Source organism: Perognathus longimembris, chromosome 7 (genome assembly GCF_023159225.1).
Source record: "Perognathus longimembris pacificus isolate PPM17 chromosome 7, ASM2315922v1, whole genome shotgun sequence".
Taxonomy (NCBI): Eukaryota; Metazoa; Chordata; class Mammalia; order Rodentia; family Heteromyidae; genus Perognathus; species Perognathus longimembris.
In genome coordinates, this window is record NC_063167.1 from 34,006,607 (window position 1) to 34,022,048 (window position 15,442).

At 48.3% G+C, this 15,442-nt stretch overlaps 1 protein-coding gene across 8 annotated transcripts in view; it reads right to left on the minus strand.

Annotated features, from left to right (window-relative positions):
• The window catches only part of Ttc39a (tetratricopeptide repeat domain 39A), a 50,562-nt gene that overhangs the window by 26,202 nt on the left and 8,918 nt on the right, over positions 1 to 15,442 (minus strand). For 3 of the 8 annotated variants that reach the window (XM_048351281.1, XM_048351284.1, XM_048351283.1), the window contains exon 2: positions 4,042 to 4,146. In XM_048351281.1, coding sequence (XP_048207238.1) covers positions 4,042 to 4,146 — 105 coding nt within the window. Of the gene's footprint in view, positions 1 to 4,041; positions 4,166 to 4,242; positions 4,334 to 11,458; positions 11,704 to 11,831; positions 11,996 to 15,442 lie in introns of those variants that run through there. The other 5 variants (XM_048351289.1, XM_048351280.1, XM_048351286.1 and 2 more) reach the window with 5 other exon arrangements.

Below are 15,442 nucleotides of genomic sequence, written 5' to 3' on the forward strand. Positions count from 1 at the left end.
ATTATTTTATACGCTTAGATGCATATAGGCCTTGTGCCTTTATGTTCCTCTCCTAAGAGTATCCTCAGCTTTATTTTTTATTGTGCTCTGATTTCCTTCTGTTGACCCCAAGAATGAAGCATGGTATAAAGTTAGACTAAGGTGTGGCTGGGTATGTGCTGAGTGTCCTCCAGGGATAAGGAGAAAGAACAGTGTTTGTGCTTGGGGTGTGGTGGGACAGCCAGTTTCCAGAGCAGAAGGTGGGTATGAGCCAGTGAGGGACAAAAAATGACTGGGAGCGAAGTGGGAGCTGGGCAGCTTCCTGCTACTGGAAGGAAACCTGGACATTCGGGGACGGGGCAGGATGGGACCTGGCTTGCCGCAGACCAAGGACACCTGCATGCTGCAGACCCTGGCTCACCCAGATTCCTCAGATGGGGTGGGAGGAACGTATGCACTCACCCCCCAAGGACTTATTCTGATCATTCTCTTGGCCTCCAACCATGCCCCAGAAGCTAGGTCCCTGACTCCCAGAGGAAAACAATGGGTCAGCCAAGTGTAGAGAAGAATCTATCGGCCACCTGGACATTTGTTATGCTGGAGTTTGGGAAAACAAGGTATGGCAGTACAGAGAAGCCCTGGGGCTGACAAGATAAGCAGTAAGGAAAAGCAGGCAGTACACATGATTGGACTCCTGCCCTTCTTTTAGAATTTAGACAGCCCAGGGGTTCTCTCTCAACCCTAAGAAACAGGGAAGCAGGCTTATCTTATATGCTGATATGTGGGGTTAGCTAGAGCAGCTGAAGGATCATTCAAAAGCCAATCTCATCAGCCACAAGGCTGCTTGGCACAGACCTAGTTTGCCTTTGAGTGGTTCATTCTTAACTATGGCAGGCAACTAGCCAGGGACTGTTGGTAATGGAGTGATCATTTGTTCCCACAACTGAATAGAATTCAGGAACCTGGAGAAAGTAATTCATGCAATGCACGAGCACAGCATTTCTTATTCTGTGATAATAATGCTAACAATAATGCCTGGCAGAGTGCTTAATATACTAGGCTTTGTTCAAAAGAACCTCATATTCCAAATAATATAGCTATTAATAACAGTGAGTTCATAAAGCAAGAATAAGATGTTGTGAGGTGTGGTGATACCTGTAATCTCAGCACTGGGAAGACTGGCAAAATGATCTAGAATCCAAAGCTACTCTGAATTACATAGAGACTCCCAGAGAGAAACAGAGAGAGGGAGGGAGGGAGAAAAGAAAGACCATGCAGAGAACAATAAAGAAATCACATGGTTACAGATGAAGAACTTGACTATAAGGCTGAGAAAATACCCCAAACATTAGAGGAAGAAAAGATGGAGAAATGGAAAGAAGAGGGGGAAATAAGAGCCTTAGAAGAGGAGTAACCAAGGAAGTCAGTCACCCAACATTAGAAAAGCTGGCAAAAAAAAAAGAAACAGATGACAGAGGGAACTTCCTAGAACTGAGAATCTCCAATAAAAGTACAGGAAAAAAAAAAAAAAGAAGGGGCTGGGGATATAGCCTAGTGGCAAGAGTGCCTGCCTCGGATACACGAGGCCCTAGGTTCGATTCCCCAGCACCACATATACAGAAAACGGCCAGAAGCGGCGCTGTGGCTCAAGTGGCAGAGTGCTAGCCTTGAGCGGGAAGAAGCCAGGGACAGTGTTCAGGCCCTGAGTCCAAGGCCCAGGACTGGCCAAAAAAAAAAAAAAAAAAAAAAAAAAGAAAGCTTAATCCAGTACATTTCTGTAAATTTTTAGATTTGCAAAATAAAAGCTCTTAAACACTCATGGAAAAGGAAAACAGATAAAACAAAAAGCAAGAAGAATTAGGATTCCAGCTGAAGTAGATAGCAAAGAGCACAGGAGCAATGCCTTCAAACTTCTCACAGAAACAGTGATATTCATGTAACTGTGAAGGAATTTTTAGAGAACATGCTCTGGTAAAATGGACGAGACATGAAAGAAAGGGAAAAGGAGAGGTAGAGCGGCTCGGGGCACCCGGGCATGGCAGGAAGCTTGCCTGTGCTCCCAAGGATCTCAATACAATCATCTTATGGAGTATTTAGAAAGGGTTTATTATAAGTGTATAGAAAATTAGGAAAAAATAAAGACCGTTATCCAGAAAGGAGACATCATCTAATACGCAATCCATCACCACAGTGCATAATAATTACAAAGATACAATGATGTAAACACTGATGATTGATTAGTTAAGTATCGTGATATAGGAAAAGGGAGGAGGGATAAGTATTGAGAAACCTAAATTCATATCTACAGAAAGAGAAGGATGAGGAAAAGGGAGGAGGGATAAGTATTGAGAAACCTAAATTCATATCTACAGAGAGGGTCAGAGCTGGAGATATAGCTTATGTGGTAAAACACTTGCCTAGCAAGTACAAGACCCTGAGTTGAAACCCCTGTACTGAGAAAGACAAGCAGGCAGGCCGGCTGGCAGGCAGGCAGAGAGTTTATAAGTGAGAGGTGGAGCACTAGCCATGGTAGTCCACACCTGTGAGCCCAACACTTGGGAGCCAGGGGTTGAATTCAAGACCACTTAGGCTACATAGCAACACCCTGACTTAAAAAAAAAAAAAGACAAGCACATGGGAGAAGACAAGAAGTAAATTTTTAAAAATGACAAGTCAAAAAGGGGAAACTTACGGTTATATCTGCTCGTTTGAGCTAGAGTCTCACTGTGTAGCCAGACTGGCCTCGAACTCTATTTTCCTACAGCCTCTCAAGTGCTGGGAGTTACCATGCCCAGCTCTACTTCAGCTTTTTACTTTTTTTTTTGTGCCAGTCCTGAGGCTTGAACTCAAGGGCCTGGGCATTGTCCCTGACCTTTTTTGTTCAAGGCTGGTGCTCTACCACTTGAGCCAAATATGGCTCCAGTTCTGGCATTTTGGTAGGGTTTTTTTTTTTTTTTTGGAGACTCTACGATTTCCCTCATTGGTAATAATTAGTACACATCTAGGATTGTCCTAGCAGAAGATCACAATAGCTCAATAGCTATGTACATATGTACACATAAGATGATGCTAAGTGAAATGAACTCCAAGTTATAGAAATAAGTGGTTTATCATTGTCGTTGTCATTTTCAATGTACCATCTGATAGTATGCCACTTTCTTTTGTCTTTTTTTCCCCAGGGTTTTACCCCTGATGTCACTGTTACTGATTTTGGTATCCTAGGTATTATATGCATGTTCATTGGAACTAGGGAAGAGAAGGAGAACATCAAAATGGAGAAACGAAGTGTAAAAGACAAACCAATGCAACAACAATACTTACAAAACTAGATGCCGTAATCCAACTATACAATTCATGGGGTCGGGGGGAGGGAATTGGGGATGGGGGAAGGAGGGAGACAAATGAGGGAGGAGGTAACAAGTTTGATAAGAAATGTACTCGCTACCTTATGTATGAAACTAACCCCTCTGTACATCACTTTGACAATAAAATAAATAAATAAATGTGTAACAAACTTTGCTGCCTGGGCTGGCCTTGAACCGCAATACTCAGATCTCAGCTTGCTAAGTGGAATTAGAATTACAGACATCATTAGAATTACAGATATGAGCCACTGGCACCCAGGCGAACCTGTTTTAAAAACTGAAATAGTAGGTTCAGTAAAAGCTGTATGCACACACTGAATGCATACACTGCCTAAGTGCACATGGGTAGCCCTCATTACCTAAATGCTCAGCAGAGGGAACTCAAGCCTTGAGATCTGGTAAAAGGGGCTGTGTTAGAACTGAGAGGGAGAAACCCTAAGTGGACTCAGTGGGAACAAGAAATCAAAGTGGAAAGAGGCCTCAGAAACCCTAGATGAACAAAGTCACAGAGACCCTAGGGTGTTCGGCTGCTCAGAGGCTGTAGGATAGAGATCCTGTCCCATCCTGGGTCATGTGACCCAGAAGGCAGAAGGGATTCAGTTTCACGAGGCTCCTCCCACCAAGACCTCTGCTACATGCTCCATCTTTCCATGAGAGCTTGTACACAGATGTGTATCCCCACCACAGCTGGGCTCACCTGGGCTTGAGGTAGCTGAGTGCTTCTGAGAACTGGTTGGTAAGGAAGAGATCCAGGGCGGTCATGCACTGGTCCAGGTCCACATGGAGGCTGCTCACAGAAGTCCTGAGGGGAGAGACATGGCCTGACTCAGGAGCCCTCAGCCTCTCCTAGCCAAGACAGAGCATCACAGATCCACTCTGCCTCCCTGATCAGCCTGACATGTCTTTGATGAGCTCCTCCAGACTGCCTATCTGGGGATGTAGGGATAGATTGAATGCACATCTCAGTGTTCCCGGGGATGGGGAGAAGGGACAGAGGGAGTGTCACCCTGAGATCTGATGACAGGGAGGGAAGAAGATTGATGATCAGGGCTAAGGAGGTCTTAAGAATAAATGCATCAGGCTGGGAAGGTGGCTTAGTGGTAGAGTGCTTGCCTAGCATGCAGGAAGCCCTGGGTTCAATTCCTCAGTACCACATACACAGAAAAAGCCGAAATTGGCACTGTGGCTCAAGGGGTAGACTGCTCGCCTTGTGCAAAAGCAGCTCAGGGGCAGTGCTCAAGCCCTGAGTTCAAGCCCCAGGACTGGCAAAAACAAATAAAAAAAGAATAAATGTATCTAGCCAGATGCTGGTGGCTCATGCCTATAATCCTAACTATTCAGGAGGCTGAGATCTGATTATCACAGTTCTAAGCCAGCTTGGGCAGGAAAATTGGTGAGACTCTTATTTCTAATCAAGTGGTAGAACATTTGTCTACCATTAGGCTAGTCCTATCAGGAACAACACCTAAGCTCTGAACTGGCACTAACTAAATAAAGTATCTTACCCCTCATAAGGGTGAAAGGGGTCTTTGTGGCCCTTCTGACCCATAGGGCTTTGCTGCCCCTCTAGGGGGTAGAGCCCACCACTGGAGCCTACTTCTTTCTCTCTTGCTCCTCCTTCTCTAGGCTCCTCCTCCCTCTACCCACCCCTCAGGCTTGGAGTCTAGAACATGACACTGTCACAATGAGCTGAGGTTGGTGATGGATCTACAAGGTCATCCCAGGGCCTTCCAAACTCCACTGTCACCTTCCTAGTAACATCTCACCCCTTTCCAATCCTCTGCTCTTCTGAAGCCCCAGTACTGGGGCTTGACCTGGCAAGGTTGGCATGTTACCAACTTGAGCCCCAGCTCTACTTCTGGCTTTTTTGATGCTTAATTGGAGAGAAAAGACATGGACTTTCCTGCCCAGGCTGGCTTCCAGCTGTGATTCTCAGATCTCAGCCTCATGAGTAGCAAGGATTATAGGTGGGAGCCACCTGCACCTGATCCTCTGTAGATTTTATCATTCTCTAATGTACACCAACTGGATCCTCATGGAGTCTACCTCCCAAGTCCCAAGTCGAAGGGAATACAGGTATAAGCTACTACCCCTCGACCTAACCCTAACTTGCTTCTTTACTATCTTTGACTGTTAGGTTCTGAGATTTTTTTGTTTTATTTTGTTTTTGGAGATGGGATCTTGTTATGTAGTTTAGTTTGGCTCCCAGTCTGTGGCCCTCCAAACTTTAGCCTTCCAATTTAGATCTCTGATTTCACTAGGGCCTCTTTACTACTTCCATCTGATCTGCTACTTATTCTAGCTGTAAAGCTTTGCATGACACTGAGTACATTTTTTAAAATTTTATTTCCAAAATTTCCACTTTGTTCTTTTTCAAATCTATTTAGTTATTTTAGGCCATATCTGGTTCCTTGTTTGTTGTTTTAGGTTCAGCTTCAATTTCTTTACATGTCTTAAACATAACCAGTTAATTATATGCTATCAACTCATCATTTTAGCACTTTAGACTCTACGTTGTTTCCCGAGCATGCTGTTCACAGTGGCTTGTTTCCTTGTGTGTTTTGTAATTTTACCAAGAACTCAAGTTTGAATAATCCCCAGAGGCCTTCTAGAAAGGGCTTTCATTACTTTGGCCAAGATTCTGGGGCACCACCACCCCTAAGGCCATGTGTGCGGCAAGTCCAGTTTAGGAGTTCAGGGTCATGTTTTCCAAGCCTGAAGGTACTTAAGTTGTTGTGGCTTTGTCTTGCTTCCAGCCTCACTTTTTTAACTCTAACTTCACTAGAAAGAATCTAATACTTCTGAGAGAGCTCACAACTGTATCCTTTTTTGAATCAGGGTCTCTCTGTGTTCCCCATGTGAACTAGGCTGACCTTGAACTTGCAGTCCTTCTATTTCAGCTTCCTGGGTATTGGGACTGCATGTGTGTACTAGCATACCCTAACCCATTCAGCTTCCAGATAGTTATTTGAAGGCAGATTGTTGGAAGCATTATTCCTCTAACCCATTCTTCCCCTAATGGCAGAAGATCGCTTTTTAAAGTTCAGATATGCCCATATCACTGGCTTCCCATCCCTCTGGTCTCAAAGGCCTCTGATCTAAAATTCTGCTGCCCCCGCCCTCTCCTCATAAGGCCTGGGCACATCTGTCTTGTGCCCAGGGCCTAGCCAGAAACTAGTATTCAAACATCTATCTCTGTTGGATGAATCCTCGAGGAGGTCCTGAGCACCTACTGCCTTGGGTATTCAGTGTCATTCTTTCCTTGACTCCTCAAAATACCATGAAAATAGGATTATTATCTCCACTGTAGATGAGGAAACTGGGGCACAGAAGATGTGTGAGTTGGCTAAGGCCACATGCCCAAGTCTCTAAACTTTTTTGTGTGTGTGGTAGTGGTACCAGGGCTTGAACTCGGGGCTTCCTGAGGTCTTGCTTGATTTTTGCACTCCTGGCTAGCACACCACCATTGAACCATACCTCTAGTCCAATTTCTTTGCCCATTAAGGATAGATTCTCTCAGACTTCTCTACTTAGGCTAGCTTTGAAAGGAAATCCTCAGCTCTCCATCTCTTGAGTAGCTAGGATTACAGCCATGAGCCATGAGCCCACAGCCCAGTGGTCCAAATATGGATTCTAACCCAAGGTTCTACGCAAATCAATGCCCATCATCTCAGCCTCAGGAAGTCCAATGCCATGGCTTATGTCCATCTCTCAGTTCCAGACCCAAGAGCCTGCCTCCTGTTGCTATACACAAGTCACACACATGGACCTACTAGGAGTTTCTGTCCAGTTTCTGTCCAGAAAGATGCACAGCCTGATGGACAGACACTTGCTCCCTTGGCAGCCTTAGCACCTCTTCAGTTTAACTGGGATGAAGTGGGTCTGCAGCAACCTCTCCTTAGATAGGGAGCGAGGCTAGGGTCTGTTTTTCCTTCCCTTCCATAAACACCCAGTAAGCTTCCATCCTGGGCTGGCTCAGGGACAGATGCAAGCAGAAACAGTAGCAGACAGTGATCAGGGCTGTCATCATCAGGACCACTGGGCTTGAATGGGAGGCAGGAGAGAGAAAGAAGTCCAAGTAGGGAAAACTGTGTTCAAAGGGCTGGAGCCACACCACCACATGTGAGAGGCACAACAGTCTGGAAAGGCTGGAAGACAGAGGTTCTGGAAAGACTGCTGGAAGGAAAGGAGAGGTGAGGCAAGGCTGATGCTGGCTGAGGAGCCCAGGAAGGCTGAGGGCACTGGCCCCCACAAGGCTTCAAAATAGTACTCACAACTTCCCACCTCCCGCCAAAACGGTGGTTCATTCAATCACTGAAGTTTTATCTAAATTGGCCACTGTATTATGTTGCTTAATTCTCCTCCTAGCATCTCTTATCTGCATTTGACAGATTAGAGTGAAGGCAGTAGAGAACGAATGGAGTCTGATGCCTCCCAGGCGCACAGGAGAAGACACATGCAGGGCCCCAGCTCTGAAGGCTCTGACTGCTCTGACTGGGACATTTATCACAACTTCTCCCCAGCACCTCACACTCTTATTCAACTTTTTTCTTTTTCAGCTGGTGCACTACCACTGGAGCCATGCTTACAGTCTAGCATTTTTCTGATTAAGCAGAGATGGAGTCTCTTGGACTTTTTTGTCCAGGCTGGCCTTGAACCTCAACCCTCCAAGTCACAACCTCCTTTAGTAGCTAGTTCTCAACTGCAACACATACAGCATGCATTCTTATGGTAATGATGACCTTGGGGACACTAAGGCAGGGGCAGGCATGGGGCATGGTGACCAATGCCAGAGGCCTAGCACAACCGTTCTTATGTTCAGATCTCACCAACTGGAGGCGTAAAGGAGAAGGGAGTTGGATGGCAGGAAGGAATCTCAGACAAAACCTAGCTCCAATCTCCAATTCCTTCCCATCTCCCTATGTAGTCTGCCTGCGCTGTTACCTTAGTGCCTTGTGGGCAAGGCAGGGACAGGGTAGCAAGGGGACCCTCAGACCCCAGCCTCAGTTAAGGAGAGATGAGTATGAGGCAGGGGGGAGGGTGGGGTAAAGTCACTCAGGGAGGAGATTGGAGCCACTGAAGTGGAGGAGGGGGGTCACTCTGACTAAAGGGGGGGTAGACACATCTATGAGGGTTTGTTACTTCCAAAGTGACTTCTCCAAATTATGTTTATGATTGAGATTATCCTTCTAAAGGTCCTCTTTAGTGGCACATAAAACAAGTACCACATGGAATAACGCAATGCAGTGTGGCCTTCAAGGGTTTTGAAAGCAGATAGCTTTGGACTCAAGGTTCAGCTTAGCATTTACCTGCTCCATAACCTGAGAAAGTTCTTTAAACTCTGTGAGCCTGTTTCCTCATCAAGGAAGCAGGCTGAATATACTTATACCCCAGGGTTGTGAAGCATGACATACCATATTAAAGCACAATAGAAAATTCTGGTGGTTATTTTTCCTTGTATTATGTTTTAACATAATTTCTTTTTTTGAGCAGCACTGATTTAATAATGAAACTAAAGCTAGAATTCCTCTATTAGGAATACTCCCAGATAAACACACCCATGTTCACAGGACAGCCATATAAGAACATTCTGTGTGAATAGCAAGACACAGGGAACCACCTTAATGGACAATAAGAAGGGTAAATAAGTACGTGGAAGTCTTTACACAGAGTGTCAGCTCAAGGAGGACCAGAGCTGAGCAATCAGGAAACCTAAACCTCAGAAACTTGACACTGAATAAGAAAAGGCAAGCAACAGAATGGCACATGCTGTATAATGCCATTTATTAATACCAAAACTTCAAAATAAGAAAAAAACTATTGTTTTAGACTTTCACATACTAGACACAAGAATAAAAGCACGGAAACAGAGGGAAGGAGTTTCCGCAGGGACTTCCATGGTCTCTAATATTTTTTTTTGTCAGTCATGGGGCTCAAACTCAGGGCCTGGGCACTGTCCCTAAGCTTCTTTTGCTCAAGGCTAGCACTCTACCACTTGAGCCACAGTATCACTTCTGGCTTTTTCTGTGTATGTGGTGCTGAGGAATCGAACCCAGGGCTTCATGTATACGAGGCAAGCACTCTACCATTAGGCCATATTCCCACCCCCCAATGTTCTTTAAGGCTGCACAGGTCTATCTACCCCATCCTTCATCACTGTCAACTTCATGGGTCTGAGCTGAGGAGGACTGAGGCAAGACTGTCCTCACTGTCACCACAGTCACTTAGGTACTCCACAATCAGGGAGGCCTACTCAGCCTGCTGTGGGTAGGACAAACAGTGGCGAACAAACCAAGCCTCAAATTTTATGAAATGTTTTTAAGTCACCAGAAAAATATAGCAGTTAGGCTGCCCCATGGCTCAAACCTGTAATTCTAGCTACTCAGAAAGCTGAGATCTGGATGATCATGGGTCAAAGCCAGCCTAGGTAGGAAAGTCTCCACTTAACCAGCAAAAGGCCAAACTATCAGGCTTTGCATGGGAGCATGGCAGCCATGAGCAAGAAAGCTGAGTGAGAGTGCAAGGCTCTGAGTTCAAGACACTGTACCAGCAAAGGGAAAGAAGACTATAGAAAATAATAAACTCTTTTTACCATTCAATTTTGTTAAGTATTAACACTGTATTCTGCTTATTTCATAGTCTTCTTTTTTTCTTTCCAGTTTTCTTTTGTTAGTCCTGGGGCTTGAACACTGCCTAGACACTGTGCCTGAGCTTCTTTTGCTCTACCACTTAAGCCATAGCTGAGGAATCAAACCCAGGGCTTCACGTATACGAGACAAGCACTCTACCACTAGGCCATATTCCCACCCCCCATCCCCCCAATGTTCTTTAAGGCTGCACAGGTCTATCTACCCCATCTATCTATCTATCTATATCTATATCTATGAGATATATAGATATCTATATCTATGAGATATATAGATATAGATATAGATAGATAGATCTATCTAGATATATCTATAGAGATAGATAGATAGATAGATAGATAGATAGATAGATAGATAGATAGATAGATATGTAAAGCCAGAAGTGGCGCTGTGGCTCAAGTGGCAGAGTGCTAGCCTTGAGCAAAAAGAAGCCAGGGACAGTGCTCAGGCCCTGAGTGCAAGCCCCAGGACTGGCAAAAACAACTACAACAACAACAAAAAAAAAAAAAAACCCTTAAGAACACTGGGGCCTCATAGCACACAGGAAGGCAGGTATGGATGGTTGGTTCAGTGTGTACTAGAAGTGAGAACCTGCCGTCCCTGGAAGCCTACAAGGACAGCAGAGACAGAGGAGCTCAGACTTGTAGAGGGATTTTAGGCACAGATGTGAAGGTTTGAGGCCAAGGTAGCTTTCCGCCCCCAAATCTAAGATTCCTGAATGAGAACCATGCTCTCTGTGTCTGCCTTCTCTCCTGATCCAGCTGCGTGCTACTGAGGCCTCTAACCAAGCTCCAGATTTACAAAGATTTTGGCCCACAGCAGGAAGGTGAGCAGCTAAGCCTACCTTCCTTGTATTTTCCAAAGGAGGGATCAGAAATTTAGGATTGTAAAGGATTTGGTCAAAGTCATACAAACCAAAAGGCAAAAACTTACCAGACAACCCTCTCCCAGGCCAGGGTGTCCCCCCTGCCACCCAGCACTTAAACTGAGACCCAGGCTAGACAGACACACAGGCCATCCTGATGGACAGAGGCTACCAGCTGCCAGGTGGCACTGGCTCCTCCTCACTTTCCTGTTCATCGGTAGGCCTCAGGCCCTTGGCAAATATTGTCACTGGTGGTGAGGCTCGGCAGGGCGGGCACCCCTCCCAACTGACCTAGGCCGGATGTCTGTCCAGCAACCTGCCAGCAGCAGCTGCCCCCTAGGCCACTGGGACACAGAAAAGGCAAAGTAGTTTGGGGGGGGGGGTCCTCCTAGGGGTTAGCAGTTGTCACTGCCACAAAGGGGGGGGGGGTGTTGCTAGTGACAACGCCTACCTTTTACAGCCCAGGCTTCTGTTGCACCCAATGGGCCCCCTCCAGACCATACGTAGCCCTTCAAGTCCCCCCAAATATCCCCAGAGGGTGCAAGTGGAGGCTCTGACACTCTGACATGAGACCTGTGTTCATACTAGCCCTCGAATCTTACCTCCTGGATATATAAATGGAAGACAAGTCACTTAAGGGTTCTGCCTCAGTTTCCTCATAAGCAGGGTGATAATAAAACAGCCTAACCCACGAAGCAGGTGAACGTGGTGGCTGTATCTGCAGCTTCCTGGGAAAGTTGGGACCCCCGACGGGGAGTGAACCCCGCGACCCCACGAGTCTCCTCAGGCGTTTTCCGCAGCTGAATCCACCTCCGGGCTCCGGCTGGGGTTCCAGGCAGTGGCGGTGAGGCCGGCGGGAGCCGGGCGCCGCAGTGCGGCCGCGGGGCGCGCGACCCCAGAGGCCCCGCGCGACGCTCCCCCCCTCCCCCCGTTCGGCTGGGGCCCGCGGCCCCCCGAGCCGCGCGCGCCACTTACCCCGCGGGCAGTGCGGGCAGGGTGCCCGGGGCGCCGGCCGCGCTCATCGCCGTCCCCGCCCGACGCTAGCCCAGGTGCTGCCGCCGGATCCCTGGAGCTGCGCGGCCGAGTCGGGGACGCGGCGGCCGGGGAGGGGCGCGGCGGGGGCGGGGAAGGCGGCGGGGCCGGGCCTCGGTCTGCCCACCGGCGCAGTGGGGCCATGGCCGTCGCCGGAGCCCGGGCCGAGGGAGGAGACGCCACCACCTCCCCGCCCGCGCGACGCCGTCCGCGGCCGCGCTCCCCAGGTGCGACCCCGGCGTCCCCGGGGCCTCTTCGCGGGCGCCGCGCGGACCGTACCTCAGCGCGCGGCCTCCGCAGCCGCCGCCACCTCTGCTAACCTGACGTCCCCCCCGCCCCCCCCCCCCGCCTCCAGCCCGCGCCGCCCCCACCCGGGCCCGCCGGGTCCTGCTGCGAGAGTGGGGGTCACTGAAGCAGAGAAAAGAGGCCGCTGCAGCCGGGCGGGGCTTCCGTCCGGGTCCCCGGCAGCACCGTCTGCCCGAGAGCAGAAGGCGGGAAAGCGCGGCCTGCAAGCGGCCGGCGCGCACTCGCCTTCCCGGACACTTCCCGAGCCTGCCCGGGGTGCTGATGCGGAAACCGAAGCACTGGGTTCCTGGAACTAGCTCAGGCCGCGTCCCTCATCAGGGGCAAGCTGGGGCTCCAGAGCAGACTCCCGCACCCTAACGCTCACACCTACCCCTTTCTCCTGCCGCTGCCCTGATTCGGGGGTGGGGTGGCAGCGGGGTCACTCCCCCCAAACACCCACTGTGCATTTAGCCCTGCGGTGGGTGTGCAGGCCAGGGTGGGAGTTCGCCTGGTCTCCTGGCAGAGTGCCCTGGATCAGAAGGAGTTAACTTGCCACCACCTCTGGGCCCCAGATGCTCTGAGCCGTGACTCATCAGAGCACGTGGCTGCCATTAGAGCTGTCCCTTCACCAAGGCAGAGGGGACAGGAGGAGGAACTCCAGCTGCCCTGGATTGGTCCTGAAGTCCAGAGAATCAGAAGAGGAAATAAGCTGGGGGGGGGGGGGGGGGACAGCCTGCAGGAGCGACCTTGGTAGGAAGGAGGCTGGGGCGAGATCCTAGGGAAGCCAGGCAGGTTGGGCTTGGTAGAGGGACTTGGAAAAGCTTTGGGGATTACTGCTCACATCCAGATCGGCTGCCTGGAACGGCAGTTGAATTCCCAATCCTGCCCATGTGTGAGCAGCAGCCTAGATGCTCACTTGTGAGAATCATCCTACCTCTGGGAGCCTCATGTAGGCATGAAAAAAGAAAGAAAAAAAAAGATCATTAGCTCCAAGAAGCAGGCCATAATGACATCTACCAAGGACAACGAGGAATCCAGATGCAGGAAAGGGGGAGGAGGGGCTCCTGGAGGAGGTGGGCACATGGTTGAGCCTTGAAAGTTTGTATTGTTGATGAAATTGTGAAGCACATTTACCAGATGAAATAAATGGGCAAAAGCTTAGAGGTGGGCCTGGCATCTGTGAGGCTGGAGAGACCAGCAGTGAGTATAAGGAGTTCTAGTTAGACACACAGGCCAGCCCCCACTACAAGCCACGCACTGCAAGTCTCAGGCATTTGCAGTACAGTTGCTTTCCTTTAGAACAGACATTCTTTCATAGGATGTCCATGGAATAAGTGGACTCTGGAGTTTACTACTGGGAAGACTCTTTCCTAAAGAGTATAAATTTGCTAAGATAAAATTGCCAAGGTCAGGCTGGGAATGTGGCCTAGTGGTAGAGTGGTCGCCTTGTAAAATTGCCAAGGTCAGGCTGGGAATATGGCCTAGTGGTAGCATGCTTGCCTTGCATAAATGAAGCCCTGGGTTAGATTCCTCAGTACCACATGTATTCAAAAAGCCAGAAGGGGCGCTGTGGCTCAAGTGGTAGAGTGCTAGCCTTGAGCAAAAAGAAGCCAGGGACAGTGCCCAGGCCCCTGAGTTCAAGCCCCAGGACTGGCAAAAAACAAAACAAACAAAAAGCCAAGGTCAAGCCTGGTGCTGGTGGCTCACACCTGTAATCCTAGCTACTCTGAAGACTGAGATCAGAGGATTGCAATTTGAAGCCAGCCCAGGCAGGAAACTCCATGAGACTCTTCAATTAATCACCAGAAGCCAGAACTAGAGCTGTGGCTCAAAGTCGTAGAGCACTAGTCTTAAGTATAAAAGCTCAGGGACAGTGTTCAGGCTCTGAGTTCAAGACCTACAACTGACAAAAAAAAATTGCCAGGATCCTCCTGAGCCTAAATTCCTCCTCGCGCCATGGGTTTTAATTCAGATGCTACCTCTTCCAGGAAATAAATGCCTAGCTAGGTCTGGGGCTTCCTAGCACCTGCTGCCCTAATTCTTTTTGACTTGCCCTAACCCTCTGGATTGCCACTGAATGAGATGTATGTTTGGAGTGAGAGCAGGAAGAACATTTGCGTGTGACTGTGGATGTTTCTGACATCAGACTCCATCTAATTTTATTGAATACAGGGCCTAGTCACATTCATCTCTATAATTCAGTGTCTGACCAAGCCCAGAACTTTACAATCTCCTTCTGAGGTAATTATTAAACAATGACCAACACATATCAAAAGCTTCTTAAAATCTACTCACAGTATTAAGTGTACAACATGAATTATTTTATATAATTTTTGTGATGGGTGCGCGCACACTTGCACATACACGTGTACCTATGTATACACGCAAACTCTGATTCTGGGGCTTGAACTCAGAGCCTTGCACTCTTGCCTGGCTTCTTTGCTCACAGCTGGCATTCTATTACTTCTGGCTTTTTGTTGGTTAATTGGAGATAGGCAGATTTCTCTGCCTAGCCTGGCTTTAAATGACAATCCTGAGGTCGATTTCAGCCTCCTGAATAGCTGGGATTGAAAGAGACAGCCACTGGTGCCTCGTTAAATTTTCACTTTTAAGTGCCTCTCTAAGCCTCAGTTTCCCCACCAGTAAAATGGAAATAGTAGCACAGCCTATTTCAAAGGGCTATGATAACAATTACGAGTCCTTACATACACAGAGGTAGAGTGTCCAGAATAGAGTCTGGGCTTGATGAGAATGCCACTCTTCTCATTTTACACACAAACCTGACCTGAGCAAGGCCAGGAGAAGAGCTGCAGTTAGACCTGAAATGGTCCACCACTTAACAACTGTGGTTCATGGAGGATGATCCCTGACCCAAGAGAACCCAAGGCTCTAACATGGTTTCTGCTTCCCAGCACAGGTGACCCTGCTTGGATCAGCTGCTCACCTGAGAGAAGCTGGGTCCTGGGACTGGGAGAGCATCCTGCATGCTGCTCCCTTCTTCCTCTGTCAAGGAGCCTGTTTTCTGGCCTGGGAAACCCTAGAGATGCTAGACCTGCTTTTCTCCCCCATTTTCTCCTCAATCTGCAGGAACAAATCATCAGGGTTACCACACCTCTTGGTAGCCCAGAAAACCTTTGGGGTCTGCTTTCATCCTTGTCTTCTCTCATCTTGACATGGCCCTCAATTCATATCTGTGGTGTGAATCCTCCTCAGAATGTCCCAGAGAGTCTGCAGTTGCATTACCTCCCAGCCTATAGGCAAGAAAATGG